General features: G+C 28.9%; 1 protein-coding gene across 2 annotated transcripts in view; it reads right to left on the reverse strand.

Annotated features, from left to right (window-relative positions):
• Nucleotides 1–626: 626 nt before the first annotated feature.
• The window catches only part of LOC129968614 (lateral signaling target protein 2 homolog), a 79,510-nt gene continuing 52,399 nt past the window's right edge, over nucleotides 627–27,737 (reverse strand). Inside the window, exons 2-12 of one of the 2 annotated variants that reach the window (XM_056082682.1) lie at nucleotides 18,237–18,383; nucleotides 15,611–15,742; nucleotides 14,045–14,194; nucleotides 13,072–13,124; nucleotides 12,233–12,322; nucleotides 10,694–10,885; nucleotides 8,964–10,214; nucleotides 3,659–3,810; nucleotides 3,197–3,553; nucleotides 2,984–3,087; nucleotides 627–2,016 (exon numbers count right to left, since the gene is read on the reverse strand). In XM_056082682.1, coding sequence (XP_055938657.1) covers nucleotides 1,882–2,016; nucleotides 2,984–3,087; nucleotides 3,197–3,553; nucleotides 3,659–3,810; nucleotides 8,964–10,214; nucleotides 10,694–10,885; nucleotides 12,233–12,322; nucleotides 13,072–13,124; nucleotides 14,045–14,194; nucleotides 15,611–15,742; nucleotides 18,237–18,383 — 2,763 coding nt within the window. In that variant the 3' untranslated portion in view covers nucleotides 627–1,881. Of the gene's footprint in view, nucleotides 2,017–2,983; nucleotides 3,091–3,196; nucleotides 3,554–3,658; nucleotides 3,811–8,963; nucleotides 10,215–10,693; nucleotides 10,886–12,232; nucleotides 12,323–13,071; nucleotides 13,125–14,044; nucleotides 14,195–15,610; nucleotides 15,743–18,236; nucleotides 18,384–27,737 lie in introns of both variants that reach the window. The other variant, XM_056082681.1, reaches the window with a different exon arrangement.

Below are 27,737 nucleotides of genomic sequence, written 5' to 3' on the forward strand. Positions count from 1 at the left end.
AAGATTTCAAGTGATACTTAGCCAACTAATTGTCTGTTTAAATCATTCTAGTCCAGAGAAAAGAATGTTAACCTTATCCCATGCGGAAGATATGTTCTTGGAATTTGTCCCTCTTGTAAGGAAACATCTGGGAATTAATTGTTAAATAAAGGCTGATTAATTATCTACTTCAAAACTGGTCAAATTAAATGAATTTTTTTGTCCATTTGAATTGGTCAGTTTGGGAGCAGATGATTGTGATATTATAAAAAAATTATAACACTAACCCGATTACATTAAACAATGTTATCTGTAATTCAATGTTTTTTTTTTAAATCACTTTCATATTATACATATTTTTTTTTCATTGTGAAAAATAAAAAGGCTGATTTAGTTCAGATTACCATCTTAACAAATATTTCATAAGAAAAAAATTGTCAGGGCAATAAAAAAAAAATTCTTAATTTAACTCAAAAATTTATTTACATGCATTCATATTTTTAAAATTGTCTTTCTCAGTTTTCAAAAAAATTTTATTTGATGTAATGCATTAAATCATGAGAATAAATTTTGGTAAATAATATATTCCTAAAAATTCTGAGCTTAAATGACTGAAGAAAAACAATTCAAAATTTTGCATTTAATTGTTTATTGAACAAAATGTAAATAGCTCACAACAATCAAAACAAAGCTTAAAGATTCAAAACCATATCAAACATACACTGTTATATTTGTTGAAACAAATCTTATGACACCTCCTTTATGTACAAAAATATTATTTTATCAGTGAAATAGTATTTAAACTGTATGCTTGAAATATAGTCAATATACACACTTTTTTTATTATGAAACACAGAATCTACCAAAAAACAAGAACTCAATTTACAAGATTTACACTAAAAGAAATCATTAAGTCTCACATACAACCTTTTTCATATATCAAAAAGAATAAGTATGAAGCATTTAATCAATGACAATTAAGAAAACAAACTGCCTATTTTTAAAGCTCATCTTAAAGATAACTTTTATCATTCAGTTTAAGTTTGCAGAAAACTTATCATTGTCTAAAAACACAACCTATTATGTAAATAAAAAGTACGAAATAAACATGTAAATCATTGCATACATTTAACATTTGCACTTTGATGTAGCATATCACCGGTGAAATAAAATGGAATAAAAAAATCATTTTAAAAATATATAGGCCTATAAATAAATAAAAATCATTTTTTGAAGATATACATAAGTAAATATTTTAAATTAGGCTTCTAAAAAGTCCTATAAGTATATAAAAATAATAAAATTCTTTTTTTTTTTCATGTATTTATATAATTTTAACATCAGCAGCCAGTTTATTATTAATTCTCAGCACTATGTTTTAAAAAGCTAAAAAAAAAATTAATTAACAAAATAAAACCTATATAATTCTAACCATTCCAAACAAGGTGAAGATAAATGAGAATGAATTTATTCAGCATCTTACAAATTTGAATTTTTTAATGAATATATTTCCCGTCATTAAAATCTATTAGGTCCTAAATAAAATGGCAACTGCCTAATTTAATAACTTTAATATGGAAAGTAAAAATTGTTCCTTCATTCTTCTCTTTCAGTCAAGTCAAACAAAGGAAAACTCTCCCAAAAACAATTATGGGGAAAAATACACTTGGGCCAGATGTAATTCATTTATAGTTCAACACTTTCAACGTACATAAAGCAATATCTTCATTAACTGTAACTAGAATAAGACATATGTACATTCACAATATCATAACAGTAATAGAAGAGCCCTTCACCACTTGCTCAGACCCTGAGAAATTCCTTCTCGACAACTTTTTTTCATTTCTGATTCGTTCGTGATATAGCACCAGATTAAAGCATAGAGGATTTATGTTTGAAAACTCACTGAAACAATTGTCTTTGCATGACAAGATTGGTAAGCTGGTACATGAAACATTGATTACAAACACGAACTGGTTTCAAATGTCCAAATCGAGGCAGAGGAATTGAATTCGAGCTGCAGCGGGAGCAAAAAATCTAAAAAAAAAATAATAATAATTTTAAAAACCACATATTAGAAATATTTGAAATTCAATAATCTTTATGATATTTAATCTATTAAAACACATATTTCATATTTAAATGTAAAAGACAAATTTGTAATGTTAGGAAATATCACTTTATTTTTGACTCAAAACATATGAAATATTCTTCTGTTGAATAAAATATTAATTTAACTTAAAATGCATTTATTTAAAATTAATATTAAGATAATTATTAAAATATTATAAAATTAATATAAAGATAAGTATTAATGATTGTACATGATTGCATCAATGATTTATGATATATATTAAAAATGACATTGCATCAGTTTAAATGTAAATATCATAAAGTTTTTTTTTTTTTTTTTTTTTTTAAATTTATTATATTAAGAAATACCACTTTATGTTTGAATCAAAATTGCTTTGGTTAGTAAAATATAAATTTAATTTAAAATGTATTTATTTAATTAAGTATTAATTATTATATTTAATAACTTAAGAACTACTATCTTCAATCTGTGAAGAATAGCTGTTATAAAAGCAAGAAATTAAATGTCAAGCAAGAGTGAAAGTCTGATGTTAGCTATGTTATTCTATATTAGCTGATTCACATGAAGCTGCTATGCTTTTAAATGAGTAAAGCTGATGCAAATCTTCCAATTGTTCTCCATCCAATTTTGTCCATCTCCTATATGATGGACAAAATTGGATGGAGAACAATTCCTTTTTTACCCCTGAAGCAGTAGTATACATGAATTGCTACAGATTCCATGCTTTGGCATTCCTTCAATTCACACAGCATCCAATTGTCTTTTCTTTGAATGAATTTTATTCATGTATCCATTTCAAAAAGATTTTTATAACATTTAATGCAGTGGCTAATTTCAATAGTATTTCTCAACCATTTTAGTTGAGTTATAACAACAACAACAACAAAAAAAAAAAAAAGAATTTTATACCTTTCCACAATTTCTACAATGGTGCCTTCGTCTTAAAATAGTGAATTGTACTTTGCAAGCCATGCAGTTTGAACTAAGTTCATCTGGCATCCATTCGGGAGGTCCTGCTGAAGAAATTATTTTTAATAAATAAAAACAAACATCGTTACAACTTATATAAGAAAACACGTTTTAAAAAAATTTCTGAATATTTACTCAATATTCAATACATACCATTTAAAATACCAACATTGTTCTCATTTTCCTGAATTAAATTTGGTATGACTAGAGATTGAGTGGGAGAATTGTCCGGAACAGCTTCTTCTGCACTGTCAACAGAGCTACGATCTCTTTCATCGTCATCTCTCTGATTGTTGTTCAGAACTGTACTGGATTCATCATTTGATACATGGTTGTTTGTCTCGCTAAAATTGGGCTCGTGCAACAAACCATGTTCATGATTATCACTTTGATTTTCAAGGGATTTGGAATTATCACAAGAGTCTTGCTGGTTGCAGTTCATATCAAAAACACACTTCAATATATTTCGCAAGTCGCTTGCATAATTAGTTTGCAGCTGATCTGCAACACCTGCAAGAAAAGGGAAGATGGTAATGATAAAATGATTATTAAGGTAAGGCACTTAAAATATTTTTGCAATCATATGAATAGAAGAAAGATTATTTTCCCCCTTACCAGAAACACACACAAACAATTTATGCAAGAGGTCGCGACTGCTCTTGAACCTTGCTCTAGCTTTATTTCGTGAAGCTATTTCAGCTGCTTGAAGAGCCAAAGCAATTTCTTCATCATCCTGACATTCAGAATTATATGAACTGGTATCAGGGCTGAAAACAGAATACATAAGTATTAAAAAAACATTAGCATTAGGAAAAAAAATGTTATGAAAGCATTTTTTAAAAATATGGATAATATATAATTATTTTAATGCTTTATTTATTGAATTATTTTATCATCACTTTTTTAGCTTTATTTTTACATCATTAATTAAAGCAAAATAAGGCCAGAAAAGAGGAAAAAATTTTATTAAATAAAGATCTATATTAATTTAATTAACAATTTTTGTTTCTAACATATCTGTTGCTTGTTGTCCGAACTACTTTTTTTTGTGTTCTTTGGAATATCATTAAAAAAAACTGACATATTACGAAGATATTAGCTCATTTTAATGCCACTTTTAAGTACCATTGGTAAATAAAGGGTTAAAAGAAATATAAAGTATTACCTAAATGCATCTGTAAATAAAATTAAGACATTTACTTGCACATGATTTAATAACAATTTTAGCATCCAAATAAATAATGTAAAAGAATTTAACACTGTTCTGCAAAAATTCCTCCTCTCTTATAGAAGCTAAATAAACATTAAAAATGAGGGCTTAGTTTCTTCCAAACATTTTTGATATCTATTCACAATTTTGATTACACACACACACTGCCCATGAACTTAAAACATGAATCAAATCAATTTGAGTACAGCAGCCCAAAAAATTTGAAAATAAGACGAAGAACCACCCTTTGTCAATTATAGATATGGAAAAGAAAAAAAAAAAAAAAAAAAAAAAAAAACTGAAGAGATAGAAGATTATATAATTACAATAAAAAAACCTGGAATATAATAAATAACTCAGTTTACATAATGTAGAAAGTTAAAAATAACTATATTATTGGCGAGCGGAAAATAATGACCACTTATACGCATACTAAGATTATAGGAAGAGTAGTTTAATATAATAAATCAATTATAAATATTAAAAAAATGATATCCTAAATTATTGATTAACGGTAACTAAACCCAAATCAACCGCATCAACTGCTTTTAATTACAATGGATCGTACTACTGACACATTGAAAAATTTCCTACTTTTGAATTTTTCTATTTGAATTTTGTAGATGACAAAATGTATTGGATTCAAATGCAGAGAGAAGCCCATATATTCTTCAATTTAGATTAACAAAGTGATAATCTATACTTAGAATAAAGCTCAATGTGTGTGCGTTGGCGTTCTACAGGCCAGACCGTTTGACCTACAACTACCAAATTTGGTACATATATACTTTGGAGGTCGGGAATGTGCACCTGGGGTCCCATTTTATGAATTTTTAATTAGAATTTTAATTATTAATTAAAAATTAACTTTGCAGCCAAAAATTCTTTTCATTTTCCCACCGCCAAATAAGTAAGGCTGCAAGTTTTTTTCCCCACGCTAACGAGGGTAGGCTTAACATGCTTTCGACCGATTATTTCAAACGATTCTGTTTATTTTTGTGATGTAGGAAGCATTTAAAATTAAACGTTATTAATTAATCCATTTTTCGGATTCATTCTGAGGTACTTTTGAATTAAAATAAAACAGAACAAAGGAAATTAAAAATTTCTATTCTGTGTAGCGTTACCCCAACTGGCGTAGAAAATTCAAGCATTTGCGATACCATAACTGGCATTGAAAATTTATGCATGCGCATTGTGTTCTGATTGTTGACAACAAATTTACTGTTTTGTTTTATTTCAGGTTCACACTGTAAATAAATTGTTTTTAGGTTAGTTGTGTGCCTTTCTAATTAAATTGTATTTATGTTAGTTATATATTTTTCGTACATGTTTATAGTTTTAAGTAGTTTTTTTCCCCCCACGCTAACGAGGTTAGGCTTAACTTGCTTTCGGATGATATAATTCATGCTCTAGGTTAAAGGAAGAATGTTAAAAAAAAAAAAAAAATCTAGTATAAATCTATCTATACTTAAAGCTCAATGTAAATGTGCGTGTGTGTTGGCGCTCTACAGGCCAGACCGTTTGACCTACAGCTAACAAATTTGGTACATGTATACCTTGGAGGTCGGGAATGTGCACCTGGGGTCCCTTTTTTGAATTTTTAATTGGAATTTTAATAATTAATTAAAAACTAACTTTCCCGCCAAAAAAATCTTTTCATTTTCCCCACCGCCAAATGAGTAAGGCTTCAGTTTTTTTCCCCACGCTAATGAGGTTAGGGTTAAAATTTTTCGGCCGATTATTTCAAACGATTCTGTTTAATTTTAAATGCATCCAACATTAAGAAAATAAACATTGCTAATTAATCGATTTGTCCATAATGAATCTGAAAAACTTTTGTTGAAAAATTCTTGATATATTACATAAATTAACAAAGTTATTTTTTAGTGCCCAAAAGATTTAAATGCTCGGCGACTCATATTTAAAAAAATGCTTTGTATCTGTAAAAAATGTTCTTATATTAATTGCAGTTTAATCATTTCCACTTTAATTTAAAGCATAAATTCTACGGGAGCTAACAGGAAATTAAAGAGATTCATATTACGTTAAAGCTGAATGCTTTTATAATATTATGAGTGAATTATATGGCTATCAAAATTTGAAGCTTTAAAATAATTTGATGAAGAAGCTATTAAAATAGGCACAACAATATAGTATTTAATTATTAAAACTTTAACGAGCATTAAGATGGGCGAATCGGCTGGTCGCCAAAGGAGGCTAGTTTTTTAATAAAGAAGAGATATAAAAACCAATCTATAAAATTGATGTTAGATTTTAATTATCAAAAAATGTAATAAATGCAATATATTTAATCTAAGCAAATATATGAAAGTTTCAAAAACTTGCCAGATGACATGCAAAATCCGATCCTCTAAAAATTACTTACTCTTAAATCTCCAATGTTGTATTAGAATATAAATACATGGAAATAAATGGATAGCAGGAGAAAAAAATGCAGTTGGAATAATTTCTAAAAGTCGTCATGCTATTTAATATATTTCTCTACATTCTTTATCTATAGTGCTTCAAAATACTTTCAGATCCACAAGCATAATTTGCACTTTTTAATGGGAATAAAAATTTCACAATGTCCAAAGAATTTATGTTAAAAATCTTTAAGAATGTTCTACATTCTTTCATCATAGCACACATATACACGGCTGTGCAAAATTTAAGCAACAATGTAAATTTTAAGCAGGTAGCCCTGGAATTGAAGAAAAGGGATTATTGCGATCAGTACAATGAACACGCAATTCAGTAGAAAGTTGATACAAACGAAACATTATAGGCGGCTGAAAGTACGCAAAACGCATACAGTCGGCGCGCGCAGCTCAAGACTACAAAAATAGGAAGAACAAAGGCACAATTAAAGACAGTCGCTGCAAGTGCAAATAGGTTTTATAGTGAAATATGACTAGAAGAAATCACCTGGACGACTTCTCACGTGGAAGAATGATCGGAAAGCTGGAGAAGAGGCGCAGTTTGATCAGTGCAGCTGAAGAGTTCGGAATCAACAAAAGTGTCGCTTCGCGCGCTTGCAAAGCCTTCCAAACCATAGGTACAGTTATTAGAAAGGTTGGTGGTGGTCCCTAGGAAAACAACTGCAGTGAATGACCGATATATCATCCTGCAGGTGAAAAGAGCAAGATACCAGTTAGCAAGCGCCACTGCTCAGCAACTGCGCATAGCAACAGGGCGACAAGTATCGTTATTTACTTTGGCCAGACGCCTTCACAAAAGGTAGCCTATTCGTCCACCAACCTGAGCGTTGCATTCCTTTGAAAGTTGGCGATCGGTGGCACCGTTTAAGGAGCACAAAAACTAGACATCTTATCAATGGAGTCATGTCCTCTATAAGGAAGAGAGTCGTTTCAGTGCCACAATTGATTCTCAACGACAGTTGATTTAGAGAGAGGCCGGGACACGATTTCATCACATGACATCAAGGAAAGAGATCGCTACGGTAGTCCTGGAATTATCGTTAGGGAGGAATTATGCTGAACGGACGGACTGAGTTCCCCATTTTCGATAAAGATTCTGTAACTGAAGATCGCAATTGTAAGGAGGTGATCCTTCCCCATGTGCAGCTGTTCCGAGGTGCTACTGGACCAGACTTCGTTTTTATGGATGGCAATGCACAGTCACACCAGACCGCTGATGAATAGATCACTCGAATAGATTAGCCAGCATTGTATCCTGATTTAAATCCCATAGAACATATATATGGGATGCTTTGTGGAGAAACCTTGCTGCACAATTACATCCTCCAGGGAACACTCAACAACTGAAACAGATGCTGATTGAGGAATGGGCACTCTTACTTCAACAACTGTTGGACAATTTGGTGCTGAGTAAGGAGTGACGGTGCGAAGCAATCAATGCAGTAAGGGGAGGGCATATACCATACTAAGGAGCATCTGCTTGTTGTCCTTCCTCTTAAACAATCATGTTGAGCGATACTAAGAGTTCAATAAAGTCTTTCATTGTTTGATTCCATACTATATGCATTGTATTCATTTTTGCGCAACTATGCTTCCGTCATCGTTTAAGAACAAAATGTTGTCTCTCATTTCTGAATTTCGTGTCTCTCAGATGATTTCTCGTAGAATTATGTCAAAAAAAGCAGCCGTTGCTTAAGTTTTGCACACCAGTGCAATTAAGTAGAGAAAGTAACTGCTGAATAATATGTTTGCCAAAAATAAAATTTGAGAAGTTTAATTCATATTTTAAAAATCCAGAATATCCAAATTTGAGGAAATCTAGAATTCTGGCAATATATAAAACATGATCAAACATTTCTACAGTACAATTGATTATATATGAAATATCCTCCACATCTGGAACTTAATATATTAAAAAGGTAGTAGGGATTACCTTATTCAAAATAATTTTTTTGCATATGACTTGCATTTTTTTTATTATGTTATGAATACATATGCAACTCTCATACACACATATATTCAACTTCTTACGAAACTTCTAAGATAATTTAATTCCTCAAAAATTCTAAAATATTAATAAAACAATTATTTTTAAAAAAACAAAATGAAAATTTTACAATCTGCCATTTTTCATTTTGAAACTTTTGGGCATCAAATTTTTTTTCAAGGAATCTTCGAAATTGATATATGTTTAACTGCAACTGCATCAAATTTTAAAAAGAATTGCAAAAATAAAAGAAGTAATATTAAAAAAAAATTAGCATACCTAGTTGAATCCCATTCTGGACTAGAAACACTGGAAATGCTCTGACAACTTGAACAAGATGAGTATGTTTCACTATTCGTAGCAATTTCCTCTTCGTGACGCAAACGCTGCACACGTGGAATAGTGAGGGGAGAGCTGTACGTAGGATTCGCTATCCATGATGGTGCTGAATGGATACCGCTTTGGTGGTTTGTATTACAGCGTTTGGGTGAGGCAATTTCACTGTCACTAGGAGCACAGGAATTCCTCATACTGCGACGACGAGATACCCTTTTCATCTTGCGACAGGTGGATAACTCAAGGTGGGAACAATGTGGTGCATGTGCAGGGTGAGTAGGAAAGGAATGACTTAGCAAGCCATGATGATAAGCACGTGGGCTATTTTCTACAGAACTGTAACCAGCAATCCGCTGTCCAGGTGGAACAATTTCCACTCTTCTCATAACTTGCCTCATTATTTCTCTAGATGGAGTTAAATGTTCTCTTGAAGAGCTGTCGACACCACAAGTGCAGTCTTCGTGTAATCTACTAAGGCGATTCTCAAGAGAAGCAGTAGTGTGCTCCAGGGAAAGGTCATTATTGTTGGTAGCACAATAAGAACAGTTTTCTGTGACAATTTTCGGCACTTCACTAGAGGAATGAAGGATCATCCCATTTGCATTAGAATGACCAACATGATGATTATTAGTCCTTAATTCATCATCGCACAAAGTATCCTCCAGTTCTTTGTTCCGTGAATGCCGTCGGCTGCTCTCACTTGCACCACTGTTTGAAGTGAACCGCAGCCGGTCTCTATTTTGGGCATTGCAAAATATATCATCATAATCGGAAATGCCAAAATCACTTGACACCAAAGTCTCCATGTCACTCTCTGGAATTTCGGGCGATTTCCTGAGGGTATAAGCCCCAGCTGTGTGCTGGAACTCTACTTCGAATTCAATATTATTATTATGTCTTTTATCTGATTTTTTGACATCTACAGAATGTTTCTCTTGCACTAAAATATCGTCGGAACTTTCTGGAACGCCGTTTTCAGGGAAGTGGATCCCGAAATTGTAGGCATAAAAATCATGAATGAATTGTTTAGAATTCAGTTGATTTTTATTAAGAAAAGGAACAGGGTCTTCCGACGCTTTTAGAGCAATATTGTCCATGACGTTCGATTTCTCGTCAATTTTGGGCTCTTCTAAACTGCATAACATCTTTTCCAGTGCGCGTAATTCAGATTCCGTCAATGTCCACAGTAAATCTCTGAAATAATTCAAGATATCTTTGAAATTTAAGTTCAAATATAAACAACTTAGGTATTTAGCACCCCTAAGCAATGAACATAATGAAATCCTTTTATTAACAAGATGATCATTTTAATTTTAATTTTTAACATGTTAATGATTTTGGTTAGCTAAATCATTTTCTTTTATTTTATAAATTTTATGAAAATATATCTATTATGATTTCAGATTGCTTGGTATCCACTTTTATATACAAAATTATTGAAACAGAGATTTGGTTCTATAAACATTCTAATATCTAAGTGAACATATATAGAAAATTATACATAACTTTTATTTTTTATAAACTTATTTATCTGGCAATAATTTTTTTTAAATCAAACCACTTGTGGCTCTCTCTCAATATAGAGGCCCTATACAGTTGCCTAGTTCAAAATCCACCAATGGATATATATGAAATACTACTAATATGAAACAATAAAAATCAGTCATAATTACCTTATTTTGAACAGTAAATTACAAAATGGCCGGAATAGTTCAGACATATCAGCAGAATCTTTTTCCACATTAAAAGGTCCGTCAGGATATAATAGTAAGCCCCATACAATGGCAAGACGAGGGATGGTAAACATCAGAGATGGATCGAAATCATCCACCATTTCTTGCGTTACCAATCCAATTTTTAGTGCCCTTAGAATTAAAAAAGTCATTTTATTCAGGAACTCGACAATTTTTATACCATTATTTTACTCAGCAAAAGTAATAAATGAATGATTTTACAAGACTGGCATTTTATTCATATGCAGTACAGCAGGACTAAATTATTCTAGTTATGTGAAAAAATTTGAGTGAAAAAAAAATCCTGAACAATTTTTTTTTTTTTTTTTTTTTTTTTAGTAAAGAGATGGAAAGAAAGTGGATCCTTTTCTCTCTATAAAAAACACTGACAAATTCTTGATTACTTTTAATCTGTAACTGTTCTCAAAAGAAAAACAGTGTAATGGAATTAACAGCCTCAGCACAACTGGGTATTTTTCTTTGAGTTACTCTCACCCAGGAACTGTGATTATGAACTGTCAACGGCCAAGTATTTTTTAATTCAAATTCACTTATACTTTAAAGACAAGAAGAATTGGACTTTTTTTTTTTACTATTATTATTAACGATACTTTAAAATGTGTTTCAGCATCAAGCTGTAGAGTGTAATTTTATTATTGTATGTGTATATAAATACGTAATCATTTTTCTACCTTTCTTAATCTTTCTCTCGTCATGTTTCAATATTAATATTTTGTCTTAATTGTAATTTTTCTTTATTTAAAAGTTAAAAATAATTTCAACCTTTCTTATTTTTAGTACAAAAAGTTAAGAATCTCAAGTTTATTTTATTTTTTTACTTAACGTTAGTTTTTGTATTAGCCAAGTTTCTAGCAACTCCCAAAGAATACAATAAAAAAATTATATATTTCTCATAATCCTTAATAAAGATAACGTTTCCAAGTCCATTCAACTACTGATAATAGTTACAGGAACAGGGGTGTGAAAGTGTTCTATTCGATTTTTTAGTCTCAATTAATCCATATAACTGAATATTTTCAGTATTTTATTTTTCCAATATTCAAACGAAGGAAAAAAAAAAAAAAGGTAAACAAAAGTGTCATTTTAACTTGATATAGTATTAATCTTTTTATGGATATTAGTCATTCTTGATTTTGCTCAAGAAATAATCATCCAATATTGCATTAGGTTAATGAAAAAAAAATCAAAGAGTTAAATTTATTTATTTATTTTATAAAGAGAATAAAAGCTTTCAGAGCTGAAAATTTGTAGTAAAAAAAAATCTACCAAAATATGTTTCTTATACAAATTGAATTAAATTTTTATTTTAATAATTTCAAAATGCTTTAAAAAATTAACACACTGTTATACAATAAAGGAATGAATAATCTGAAAAGAAGAATAAAAACGATTTTAATTTTAACTTTAAATAAGATAAAATATTCTAAAATATTAAAAATACTTGTAAAATAATTATACCTTATGAGAGTCTCTGAGAATAGTACAATAATTTCTTGCTGTAAGTGAAATTCTTTGGCACTCTTTATAGGAACCATAGCACTCACATAACTGAAATTTTAAAAGAAATACATCAAGAATAATTCAATATAACCATTATAATTGAAGTTAAAAAAATCTACAATATTTTATAAATAGTTGTTAATTTTCACAAGAATTGTGATTAAGCCTGCCCTTAATATTATTAATTCATTTATTGATTGCACTGTTACATTTCTATTCTACATTAATGATCATGTGCTACTTTTGTAATGTGAAAATAATCACAAAATTTCATAAATTTAAAGCTAGCTAATGATAAAAATTGCGAGACCTAGAGATAATATTAATTAACATTTAATTTTGCTGTCAGTTTTTAATTTTGTGACAATCATTAAATGTGTTTTTTTTATATAAGTATTACGTATCTAAATTAACGGAATAACTAAAATTTCTTGCCTCGTGCTTTTGTCTCCTTTTTTATCCGCAACATTGTTGAAATTAGAAGTCATAGAAGTTCAAAATACAAATGCTTAAATATATAAATGATTAAATAAGTAAAAATATAAATTCATTACAGAATGAAAAATACAGTTAGAAAGTATTTAAAGCTTGATCAATTAAAAAGAAAATTTTTGTTGAAAAAGTTCATTTGGTGTTTTTCTACGTGAAAAATTGAAATATATTTTCCTTCACTATAACATAAAAAACATTTTAATACGAATCCTTGAAAATGTATCAATTTATGAAATGTGATAATATTCATTTAAGTTATAAGATTGGATATAATTGTTATGAAATAAGAAATAAAATACACATACCAAAGTTCAAACTCTGCAAAAAGTCTGTCAAATATCCTTAAAGCTTCTCGCACCTACAATTAAAAGTGGAATAAGATACCATACTTTTGAAATAAAAATGAGATTTCAATTTTTTTTAATTAAATAGGAAAAAAATATTAAATACACTTTTAAAGAAATGGCACTTATTAAATAATCTTTTTAAGATGTCATTAGTGAATGTTTCTATTCAGTATTAAGAAAATATAGTTAACATAACTGAGGAATCAGAACTGCTGGTAATTTGATTTAAATTCTACTTCCATCAATTATATACGAATTTATCAATAAATTATCATTATATGTTTTTTAGAACTTTAATTGCACATGATTGGTAAATAAAAATACATGAAAAAATGCAAGAACAAATTTTTAACATTAATTTCTTTTTAATTTGTCTTGTATCTATTATTTAGACAAATTTAATAAACTCCACAAAGATGTTTTAAGCAAATGGTATATACATATTCAGCGAATAAAAAGTTCTTTCCAAAGCTTGTTTTTATTCGCAAATGTTGGATCGAACACTTTACTTATTACAAATGCAGTTACCCCATTTAAATTCTTTTTCCAATACTGAAATAATAAGAATTGTGAATTCTAATCAATTAACTACCTTCATGATTCCTGGACTTAAAAAAACAAACAAAATATGCAAAGCTTTCTATCATTTACAATTAAAAAACATCATTGATAGATTTAAAAGATTATTGATAAAAGATCAAAAAGTTCATTATAGAAGCTAAATTTAAAGCAAAAACATTAAATTTTAAAATTTATATTAAAAGATATTTTTATATCAAAACATGTAAAATATACAATAGGAATTATATTAATAAAAAAGAAATTTTGAATAAATCCTTTTTAAAAAGTACAGTGACAAACTTTTAAACATTATTATATTATATTATATATATATACACACTACATTTTTAGTGAAAGAAAAACGTTCTACCTTATCAGAATAGACAAGAGAGTTCTTTAATGACTGCTCTCTCAGAAGGCATCGTACATTATCTAAAGCACGAGTTAAAGCTTTAGCCAATGGCCTCATACTAGCACTTTCAAGTTCTCTGTGAATAATATTAGAACCAGCAGCAAGGCACTGAAAAAAAATTAGATTGGAATTAAATTCTTTGGAATAGTTTGGGTAAATATTCTGTTAAATATCAAATGAAAAATGTTTAGTAGAAAATTAGAATCAGAAACAAGAAATTTTTTTAGTTAAAATTATATCAGCATTTAAATGCAATAAAAGTAAATCTTCAGAATTTAATACTCTGGATAACAAATTAATCCCTTCTGTATTGTACATGCTTTGTACAAGACCAATTTCAAATTTTGAGAATATTCGACTAAAAAAAGGAAGAAACAAAATCTTTATCTGGCAATGAATTAATGTCATTGAAATGGAAAGAAAAATAAATTCACTTGTTTAGTATGAACATACAATTTCTGATTTAGTTAGCAGAAAACAAAAAATATATAATATCGAAAATATTCAAAATCATCAGACATGCTTGAGTATAATAAAAGGTATGGAAGCACTGATAAAAAGGATCAAATAACAAAAGAAAAATAAATAAAACTAGCCAATCTAAAAAACATGGCAGTCAAATAAAAATAACTAAATCTTTCCTATTTTGAAAAAAGGCATAAAGGACTTTAATTTTTTTAAATCTAATAATGTTCCATTATGATGCATATTTTAGATTCCAAAACTAATTTCACTGTCAAAACAGGCATTGTTTCTTTTCATGTAATTATTATTAAAGAATTACTGATAAATGTCATTACTAGATTATATTGTCATACAGCAAAAAAAAATATTACATTTGCATATAAATAACAAATTCTGTTGATTGAGTTCAAATAATGTCCTTACAAAAAAGTCGCATTTGTTATCAACATAAAATTAGGTAACTATCTGACAATGCAAATAACACTAAATACTATAAACATTCCATTTACCTATTTTCTTAGAAAATATCACACTGTTCAAAATTATTAATGATTTTATTTTTAAAAAATACTTAAGAGTTTATTTTCGTTTTTTTTCTTTTGTAATTACGATTAAATCTTTCACTATGTATATTAAAATTCGCAAATAAAATCTTAATTTATACATATATTCATGCACTAAGATATTATAATCATTCCAAATGCAAAAAAAGAAAAAAAGCTTCATATATATCAATACTTTAAAGGTTTGTATTGTTTTTAAATATCAGAAATGCATATTTAACGCATTCTAACTTTATTTTCTAACAAACACATTACTAGCAACACACTAATTGAACTTACGCATTAACCACAGGCCAGTGGCAAACTTTATTATTAACCACATATTGTTGGCGAATATTGCAGAATTGTAATTAGGAAAGAACTTATTAGCGTGCGATCTCCAACGATTTCTTTTCTTTTGATTCATCGCTGGCATGCAGTTAATACAGAAGTACTTACTAATTTAAATCAGAATTACTCCTTTTTTCATATCTTTTATCAAAATCTTTATATATACCTCAGCGCCAAACCAGAGCTGACCAGCAAGATTTTCATGGAGCACATCATCCGGGAATTTTGCTCTGAAATCTCTATTTGCTCTCATATCGGGTATTGCATCATCCATTATATCATTGCAAATGCTTAGTACCTGTATGAAATAAGAAAATGTCATTTTTTTTATAATGCAAAGATTTAAAAATCATAAGAGATTTATAATTTTTAAGATGTCAATTTGAAATTCATAAAAATATATAAATAAAAAAAAATTGGAATTTTTTCAATAGAAAATATTTTATGACGAGTGAAGTTTACAAACAAGTCTAATAATTTTTGAAATATAGCATGAATTAGAAAATCCATAATTTACTTTAACCCTTTAAAGGGCCATTTTTTTTCTAGTCATATTATGTTAAAATATTTTTAGGCTTGAAATTAGAATAAGAAAAGGGATTCACTTAGCTAATTAGATAAATTTAATTTGATTCATTAATTCATTTGGTTAATTAATAATTAAGTAACAAATCAAGACATCATTTTGTCTGAGATAAAAAACTGAAGCATCTAAGTTTCCGACTTACTAAAAAAATTTGTCAGAAGTTATGCCAACCTACATAATTTCATACAAAGATTGATAAATTTGGTGGGAAGCATACTTCCCATGGCCCTAGAAAGGGTTAACACAATCCAAATCCAATATAGTTTTTTAAATTTTATTCTTCAGAATTGCTTTGCCGAAATAATGAATATGAAGACTACACTGTAGTGAGATATAAAAATTACTATAAAGTATATAACTTAATATATAAATTTATTTCGCGTATCTCGGAAACGGTTCTAACGATTTGGATCAAATTTTATATTTAGATAAGGTTTTGCTTTTTAATTTTATCTATGGAAGTGTTTTTCCTGAAAAAACGTGATTTTACACATAAAAAAAAAACATTTTTTTATAACTATTAGAGCTTTTTGGTAAAACGGTGTAAGTTCGGAAATATAAGTAATGATATATATAATTTAAAACTAATACTGTAATATAGCAGAGTGTCCCGAATAACATGTTAAACTAAGCGCATTCATGCTTTCTTTTTTAAATGACCAGTTCATTTGTTAGTAAGATTGGAAATCATTCATATATATTCAGCATGCGATCCGCATCTAAATATTTTTTCCAAAAAACAACAAAAAAAAACACGATTTTACAAGAGAGAGGGGGGGGGGGACTGAAGAACGAAGCTTGGTATTCCAGATATTGAACAATAAAATACTTAAAAGAAGACTTAATAGCTAAAATCCTTCAATAGAACATTTACTAAATTTAAATAATATTTTAATTAGAATATTATCAAAATCTACCAAAATTCAATAGAATTTTAATAAACTTAATTTTATTATCTAAATTTATTCTTTAAATATTAGCTAATATATTTTTGTGATGCGAAGCCGATTCATTCTTGGAACCAAGCCAACACAGAACAGGTATGTTTGAAAATTTGCAAACCTCACAGTGTCGAACGCAGTAATAGCCTGCATTTCAAATGCTTAATGCTGCTGCATTTAGAACTTTCGTAAAAGTTAAAACAGTTGGGAACAAGTCGTAAATTGAAGGCTTTTCTAATTAACAGATTAATAATAACTGTAAAACGAGAAGGAACTGATGTTTAGAATGTGAAGCCAAGATTCCATAACTCTGCGTATTAGAAGATATGCTTGTCTAGACGAACTCTTATCCGATCAATAATATCTCGCATATCACTGTCAAAGATTAACTAATGAAAGTTGTAGTTAAAAAATCCTGTATGTTGATAGAATATTCATAGTATTCAAGAGCACTCAGATCAAAATTAAACATTAAAATCGGATTGAAATAATGATCGACTAATAGAAAAAATGTAATGACAAACACAAAATAAAAATGCTGAAAGAAAAACATTCAATTGATTTAATAACTATTTTTTTAAAATTATTTTCAAATTTATTCGCACACCGAAAAAAAAAAAAAAACTGCCTGTGTTGCTTAATGCCGAAACAGAAATTGAGCCAGCGCAAACGATAATGGCGTAGATCACATGATACATTTTTAACTCCGCCCAGCGTTACAGACTTTGTTGGTGAATTCTATAACAGATCCTCGTCATAATCTAGTTGAATTTAAATTACAGGGTAGAATTTTTTTGGTAATTATGGAAAAAATTATCTCAACTGTCCAGAGATACAATTTTCCATGCAAATGAGTTTTGAAGATTAACTTGAAAAGTTTTCAAAGGACTTAAAAAGAGGTAAAAATGATGAGACTACGTTCTCTGAATAATTTACAGCACTTCTTCAACAGGGAAATAATCAGAAAGCTGTGATGCAATTATGAATGATTGAAGAAAAATAAAATGATTGTCTAATGATGAAAAAAGGAGTTATCTTTATTCAAAAAGGAGCAGCAGACGCTCGTAAAATTTTCACACCACATCAATTCGAAGTTTTGACACACAGCAACAAAATTAATATGCACCAAGGCAGTGGAATTAAATCTCAAAACTGTAATCCTCCGCCTCCAAGGCTTATTACATTCTAAACAAATTGACTGACAAAAACCGAGCAAAAACTTAATTATTGAGTATTTGAATGCGATATGTAATACAATAACATACTTTATCTTGACAAATCCGTAACTGGCTCACTAAAATTGAGCATCGATCAGGATCTGTACGTCCATCAAAGCTGTCTAGCTCAGTAGCCACCATCGTGAGTTCTTCATCGGCCCAATAGAAGAGAGCTAGTTTAGAACTATCCTCCTTCTGAAAAAAAATTATCACATGTTTAGAATTTTGATAAAATTACATGTAAATTATTTAATTACTAGTTTATAAAATTACAGGAAAGCATGCAATGACCTTTTTTTGGATATTACTTTTAAAGCCACGCATCTTATGAATCTGAAGACACTATTTTATCATAAAAACAAAGAAACAGTAATTAACAACTTCATAAGGAAAGCTGACATCTCTTATTCTACATGATTTTGCACAAGATTTTAAAATGACAAATATTTACTTCATGAAATTATTATTAAATAAACTCAAATTGTAAAAAATGTAACAAATAAAATGCTATTAATTACAAAATAAATAAATTTTCCATATGGATGCTATAAAATTAGTAGACCCCCCCCCAAAAAATCCATATAAATGTTCATAAATATGAGGACATAAACGATTACATCATTTACATTGGCAGTGACATGCAAAATTTATACCACTGATTACTCAGAAAAAAAAATTTAATAAAACCATTTTTTTTATATAATTTTCATAACAAATAATTTCGAAAGCAATGATAACAAAACAAAGCAGACACGATTTTCTAGGCAGACTGTGGAGCAATTATATACCCTACAACAGTTTTCCTTGGAGAAATGTTCCGACTCCAACCTACTATCATTCTGCGTTCTATATACTGTAAGTTTCTGTAAGGGAAATTTCTGTACTGTAACGGAAATTTCAAGAAAAATATCCAATACTAGTATTTTAAAATGATATAGCAAAATATTAATAATCCTAACCGATGGCTACTCTTACACTCACCAAAATTTTGAAATGAAAAAGCATTTTAAAACATGCGAAATTGCGTAAAAAGGACTAATATATAATCCAGAATGTATATAACCGATATTGATGAAAAATACAGAATAAATAAAATCGGACTTAAAACAGAATATTAATCTGTATGTAACAATAGATACATAATAAACATAGCTTTGAGATCGCTAACAGTTTTCAGAATTATTAAGATTTATTTTAAGCGCAAAAGCCAGAAATGGTTAGGGAGTTATATATAATTACATGTTTATAGCATAACTCCAATCTCAGGCGATCTGGAATGGAATAATTCAAAATTGAGTTCGAATATTCAATTATTCAAAGTTGAACTGGAATAATTCTTAATTATTGACATAAATTGAATTCCAAGATGAAAATAATCAAACGATTTTCCAGAGTTAGAAAATTCCTATTTTTAATTCTATAACAATTTTTTCCCAGGTGAACGATATATTTCTGTTCATTAGCTTCAAATTTTTCTTTCTTACTGCACAACTTTCATCTTTTTCCTTAAATCTATAAACAAAATCTCTATAAATAATTGTTATATTTAGTAAATTGCGGAACATATTTAATAACACACGAACAATTTTAATTTTGAATTATTTTTAGTTTTATTTTTATGAGTAGGTTTCTGTTCAATAAATGACTGTATTTTCATCACTTACACTGATACAATGAAAATCTAATTTTCTGAAATCACAGATCCCTAATCGGGTAATGAAAGGAGCATAACGACAAGAGAAAAAAGTATGGGCTCTAAAACAATGTGGTTTAAATGCCTATCACAATTTGAAGTCTAAAAATACTTTCCTCAGGTAAGCAACAAGCATAAATCAGAAAGTTGAAGGATGACTGGAATGAAATATTACTAGCTTATCCGGCAAATGAGCTGTTCGCCAAAGGCAGCTAATCAAACATAAAATAATTTTATTCACACAAATACAAATGGACCTTCAAAAATTATAACTGTTGTAAAAATCTAAAGAAAGAAGAAATGATGCAGAAAAACATGCAAGACTGTAGTGATGAAATAAATAATGCTAAATGAAAATGCAAGCGTGATTTCGGACTAATATTCGTTAAAGAAGTAAGCACGTTTTCATGATAAAATTCCAAACACATACAATAAAGTTGAGATCTAAGCCTCATATTAAATTTAACTGTAGATTCTCCATGTTTTGTGAAAAAGTGGTAAATAAATGATGAAAAATGGCGCATTGTTTACAAATGCCTGATTTTAAAAACATGGCTTTAAAGCTTTAATAATAAAAAGGGAGAATAAATACAAAGCTAGCTTTTTTATGTTATTTGTTTTTACGAGCAAAATTAAGGGAAATTACTTCTAAATGAAGAGTATTTTGTGCATTTTATTTCGCTGCAGAAATTATGTTGCACATATCCCCCCCCCCTTCTCTCTTCTAAATTGCATAGATTTTTAAAAACTGAGAGATTTAAAAAAAATACCTTTCATATTATTATATATATATTTGTAATTTTAGGAGGCCGATTTCATAACAATGACAAATCAATTTTGATGACTGATTTCATCAACAGTGACGCGTCGTCTTTATATACACTTACCGTGCAATTCTAATTACACCAGATTTTTTTAAAAATTTCTTTCACTTTTCTTTAACACAAGGATAGGAAGGTTTTATTTGAGTATATTTACTATGGATAAAAACGTTATGGAAAAATATATTCTTCCGAAAAAAAATTGGAAGATTTACAATTTATTCAGCCCAAAACTTTAAATAGACTTACAATGTAACATTAATTTCTTTTTTATGCAGCCTACGTTAAATATCAACTTTGCCCGCTTAACTCGTTTTTTATTTATTTACCCATTCATCAACTACTATCAACTTTGCCCGCTTAACTCGTTTTTTATTTATTTACCCATTCATCAACTATTACTACTACTATTCACTACTACTAACACCTGTTTGTTTCAACATTCTGAGACGACCACTTTTCGGCGGTTCTATCTCTCTAAAGGTGACACACAAAAGGATTGACTTTATTGTTAAATGTAAACATCTCCTTTCCTCTCACCCTTATTTTGCCGAATTAAACCCATCCTAACGCATGCGCAAAAGCGCGGAGGGTTTTATAATCCGTTGGCACACAATACACATCCGTGTCTTAGTTTAAAACTGTTTTGAAGTTATCCGAAATAATTTGTAGTATAGTTATTGACACGAAATTATTTCGAATTCTCTAGACTAGTCAATATTGAATATATGTGTGTACTAAAAAAAATAGTATAGCCAACCATTTTTTTTTCTATTTTATTACCAAAACTAAAGACAGATTTTAACGATTGGCAAACGGAAGTTATAACTCAATAAACCACTTCTCATCTAATACGCGATCTTCCAATATTAACAGAATGAATCAAAACTATTTCACCCAAAAAAAGCATTCTTTCGATTATGCGTAAAACAGAATCCGAAATAATGGGAAGCGGGTGGGAGAAGAAAACGAGCGGCCTGAGAAGCAGGTGAAGCAAGACAAGTAATTAGCAATAATTGGACGTCAAGCCAAGTAGATCCAATTTTTCACCGTTCCGTGCCCGCCCCCAATTCGTCCCCGCCCACTATTCAACAGCAGAGTTGACCTTTTCAGGAGCAACTGTGTACGCTTGAAGAACCATTTCCTCGTTTTGTTACGGTATAGTAGTTAAATGTGTATGGAGGCAAGGGATGTGGCGTAATAGTCGCGAAACGGTGTCATATGGCTGTGACGTGGCCACCAACTTTTGGACGGCACTTCTCTGAGAAGTCATTAAACCACTGGCTTTGTTTGCCCGACGAGGCCGTAATGTTCTGGGAAGGTACAAAATCAATCGCAGAGAACACAGAACACACGCGAATTTACGGTTGGGAGAGTTGCATCAGTAACTAGAAATTTATTGACTAAGCAAATGTCTCACTGTTTAAGTTTCGCTTCATTCAAAGTCGACTGTTTTTGAAAATAAAGCATGATGTTCTTTAATCGATGAAACTGAGCAAATCCGGCTCGATATATATATTTCCTCTTGTGAATGAATTTATATAGCAATATTATAAATAACATTATTTCAATGGTATATTATTATACATAGTATTTTGTTACAGATCATAAATAAGTTCTTTAATCGATGACGATTCTTTTTATCATTTTATATTATATATATATATATATATATATATATATATATATATATATATATATATATATATATATATATATATATATATATATATATATATACACAAAATTACATGTTATATAATTTGTTACTAGCTAGAGTAACAAATTATGGATCAAGAATTCAAGAGCTGATAAACTGAATTTCCAAAAGAATCTGAATTCATTTTACGTATACTTTCTTTATCAGAGTGACCTTCACCAGTTTTCCTCTTGCATATTAAATAAATGAAATGCATTGCCATCGCAGATGATAAAGCGTATTTAAAACAAAGCAAATACATTCTATAAAAGGTATTCTTAAAAACTGTCATCATATTTAAAAGCACTATTATTCGCCTAGAAATTTTGATTTATGAGAGATAGGAGGATAATAAAACCGCTTTCTTTTCAGGAATAATAATTCAGCTAAAATATAATAGTATTTACTTTATATTTGATTATAATGCAGAGTATCTATAATAATACTCTATTTTAATTACTTTCAATTTGGTTATATAAGTAAACCATACCCGTTTGTCTAGAATTTTCGAGCTATTAAACGAATAGCTTTATACCCTGGTAACTTAGTTACCTTAATATTAGGAAAAGGTGTTGTTTTAAAATTAACAGTTTAAAAATACAAGAGCAAATCAATTACAAAAGAGATTTTTAAAAAGGTGGCAGACGCACAGAGAAAGAGAACTGTGGGCATCTCCTCCTCTGTGGGCAGACGATTCCAATAAATGTATGTTGCTATAGTAACCGTGATAAATTGTTTAAAATTTAAATAATCGTTTGGCATTATTTTGATGCTTATTTACTTGCTCATTTAGCGTTTTAAGTAAACGCTAAGTAATAGTGCAGCTGTACAGTGAATAATAATTACGTTTTTAAAGAATGAAAGTGTCAATCGATTGAAATTTGGTATAGAACGAATAACCTATTCAGTAATATCCTGTTAAGAACAATATTCACACTTCTTCCACGTCCAAACATCATACCCATCCTTTTTTTTTTTCACCCTATCAAATGGGAGTGAAAAAAAAAAAAAAAACACTCAATATATTGACAAGGTATTTAGAAGAGTGTTTGAAGTAGGGACATGTGGAAAAATAACATTGGCGCCATTTCAGTAAATAATATTTCCAAAAGATTCTTTAACAAGAATTTTTATCTCATCCATTTATGCTATTATCATCAAAATACCAGATTAAAAATAATGAATTATGAGACTCAATCAAGAGTTAAACAAAAATGCATTATTTTAAAAATGAAAAAAAAAAAAATGGTTTGATAATTTGAAAAATTCTTCCTCGAAATTTTACTTCATTTTTTTTTTTATTACTTCATACAATTTTACCATTCATTCTACAGCAAGTATTGTATTGCAAAACATTGGAGTTAAATTCAAATTTCAATATTTTACGATACAGTGGTTACAGTAGAATGACCGAATATTTAACAATGAAAAATGACGCCCACAATATCTGGAAGAGAATAAACCTGCGTGTGAGGGTTCGTATAACAATAAGAAAATAAACGGATAACAATTTCACAAGTAATTACGTAAATTAGACACGAATTCAAGAAGTAACGCTGGTAGAATTCCAAATTCACAATGCATTACACAAAGAAAGGAAGAAAGTTGTTGGCGGGAGTTAAGTTTCTTTGTGGCACGCTCCTTCATTCTCTTCAAGAAAACGGCGCCAAATTTTATATCTGTTATAAAAGAAAGAAACCGGATTCTTATTTTAAGATACCAAAATATACTAAATAAGAACTAAGAATAGACACTGTTTCTAAGTCCAATAAAATTAATTATTCAACAAAATGTTTCCAGCTAAGAACAAAATGAAATTCTTATTTAATTCGGCAACAAATAATAATGAAAAAGAACATTTGATTAAACTTTATTTTTAGAACTCTTGGCTCTTCTACATTTTTCCCCAATGACTTAAGAATGATAGTGCAACCTCTTTAATGATTGTTCTCTAATACTTATCAAGTTAAAGCTAATTTTCGTTAAAATTCGAATTAGAATAAGTTATTTTTAAAAACAGAACAAGCTTTTATCGCTAATAATGAAAATAGAAAATTTACAATTACAGAACACATTAACATAATTCATTAAGAGAAAATTTTATATAACAATCAATCAATGTCCATAACTATCTTTAGAGACTTGAATATATTAAGTTGACAGAAAACTTTATTGGAAAGTAAACATTACGCATGATAATGCTAACGATGAACGTTTGTAAGAATGCACTAAGACAAGAAATGAAAAAGATCACTTGTGAATATCAGAAAAATGATTATTCGCATTTTTATTCCGTATGTAATTTTTTTTTTTAATTCACACTTAAGGTATCCGACTAAGTTGAAAACATGAATCTGTAAAAAAAATTCGCATTTATTTATTTATTGCAGTTTCAAAAAATAGGTACGTTTCTATTTCCAGTAATATCTTTATTTTGTCTTTATGCCAAGTAGAAGTCAAGTTATAGCAAACTATTGATATGTAAGTGATGTTTATTTATAAGCATTTAAAAACTTTAAACGCATTTTATGAAGAAAAAGTTATATCATAGTGCCGTCATATCTCAAAAAATAATCAAGGTATCTTAATGAAATTTATAATTAGTGTTCGTTATGTTATGCAGAATGTAATGTATTATGTATCTGACGTTGAATGTTCAAGAAGTAGATTTATGATGGTTTAATGCCAATAAATTGATGATTGAATGCCAACCAATTTGTTGAAAAAAATTCCAAAATTTCATAGATAACTTCATATATTACACACAAAAATTTAATTTTTGAATATAATTCTTAAATAATAGTTAATAATACTCTAAGATATGTTACACATGTAATGTTACAAAACCTTTTTTTTTAGAAAAATCCTAGTTTTTGTAAATAAATCCTAAAATTTACATCAGAATATGCCTTTTCTTCAAAGGCTACATATAAATTTAAATAATTTCAATTTTATTCATCATTTTATCCTTATATTACTAAAAGAAAAAAACCATCATATAAATATTATTATTATTCATTTTATCCTTATATTATCAAAAGAAAAAACCATCATATAAACATTATTATTGAAAAATCCCCTTCGAACCTAGTCGGATACCTTTAATAAAAATACAAGAATCAATTTAATTAAATATGAATATTAGTTATTATTGGAAGTATCCTGGTATCTTTTCAGTGAAAAATAAGAGAGTTGTTTCATAAGCATCCTTTATTATAAGTGGTATTTTTCGATTACATAATTTATTAAAAAATACACTTTCTGCGGACGGGGAGGGGAGGAATCAAATCTGCTATCAAACAATAAAGTGACAAAGTCTGAAAATGATGAAAGCAAATGATCGTCTCAGTTGCGTCAGCATTGCAGAAATAATACACAACAAACAATGAAAACCACAGCCTTATCTTAAGTAGGTGTGTGTGCGTTGTTTATTTGCCAACAGGTGTTGAAAATATAAATAACACTGATAATTACTGAAGTATTTACTGCTGAAAAAATTTTATTTTATTTTATTATTTTATTTATTATTTATTTATTTTAAACCTCACAATAAAATTTGTTGAATGTTCTATAGGATGATCTACAATAGAATTTCTTGGGATAACTGTTTTGCATACAGAGCACTATTACATCTCAAATGATTACAATGGAAAAAGATAAGAAAATGATTTTAGTTCGCCGGTATTTCTTACGATTTTAAGGTAAAAGAACTAGCTGGCAGTTTTTCAAAGTAAAGAATGAACAAAAGTAATTCTTTTCTTTCAGGCTTTTAACCTTAAAAAAAAAAAAAAAAGAAAGAAAGAAAGAAAACAATAATAAAACAAAGCACAAGCATTATGGCATAAAAAGTCTCCAGTCTTTATCTTCGTAAAAATTTACACATCAATGCTTTATTTCGCCGTTTATTACTAGGAGTTGATTGTACCTTGATATGATTCGATTAAGAGAAGTTATAAAACCTATATACAACTTTGTGGAAAACATTTATTTTAAAATGAAGTTGCCAAACTAAATGATTCATGATAAGAATTTTCTAATAAAGAACATTCAAATAATATTCTTTTATTATAGATTATTAAAAGAAGGCTAAAAGACATTATTAAAAAAAAAAGTGTAACAATTCTTACCATTAACAAATTCAAAACAATCATCTTTTTATAAGAGTTTCAGAATAAATTGTTTTAAAAAATTCAAAAATATTTGTGCTAATGGGAATTTTAATTAATTTTCAAAATTACATGAATCTTTGTATTAATATTTGATGCAATCATTTAAAATGTAAATAATTTGATTATCACAACTTCGTAAAAAATGTTTTATATTTACTTATATATCAAAAGTTGCCTACCAAACGAAAAAAAGGTTAGAGAATTTTCATGTAAAAGTTTTCCACATTTATATACGATCTCAAACAGACATAAATCAACAAATAAAGCACCCAGATTGGGTAATTTAATTGTGACCAATTGTACAATAGATATACATCATAAGTAGCGAAATTGTGTGTCCCACTTACAGAGAGAACTGATGAAACTGTTCAACAAAAAGTTGCCAAAATTAACAACGGACTCAAACAAGAAACAGGTAAATATAAAAATTTTGTTTTCTCTACAATCTAATTTAATATATCGAAGAGTTTAAAGACAATGCCATGTCAAGAATTGTGTTCACCATAAAAAGCAAGTAAGAAATATACACCAATATTATATTTATAAAATAAGAGCACAGTCCTTAACCAGCACCTCATAACGATCAAAGCAAAACGTAAAAAGAGAGAGACTTCCTTAACGAGCGATGTTTCGCAAGTCGAGTGACGAGGAGATATCTCGACGTTATTTGCAGAATCCTGCCTGTATCTCGGCTTTGTATTTAACGCTTGTTTGTTGGTGCTTTTTTTTTTTTTAATTAAAACCGGAATTGAAAAATACGTAGTTAATTGAAGCATGAAAAAAAGACACTTTCATGGTTTCATTTTATGGTGTCATGGTTTCACGATCAAAAATAAGACATTTTCATGGTGTCATGGTTTCACCCTGCGATGTGAGGCAGAAGTATTTCAATAATATATGAGCACAAATAGAAATACAAGAAAAGCCAGAAGCTGCATTCTATGTCACAACAACCTTCCAATAAAAGAAGAAAGATGCTAAAAACATGAGAAACTGCTGCATCGTACGTTCTAGAAAGGCAGAAGCTATTCACATTACAAATTCATTTAACGATAATGCTGTTTTTCATTTTCGCAAAATTTGAAGTATAGGCAAAAACTAATGCTTTTAGACAACTTTCTAATAAAAAAAAAAAGGATGTATTGCAAATAAATTATATTATTATAA

Source organism: Argiope bruennichi, chromosome 5 (assembly GCF_947563725.1).
Source record: "Argiope bruennichi chromosome 5, qqArgBrue1.1, whole genome shotgun sequence".
In the NCBI taxonomy this organism is placed as follows: domain Eukaryota; kingdom Metazoa; phylum Arthropoda; class Arachnida; order Araneae; family Araneidae; genus Argiope; species Argiope bruennichi.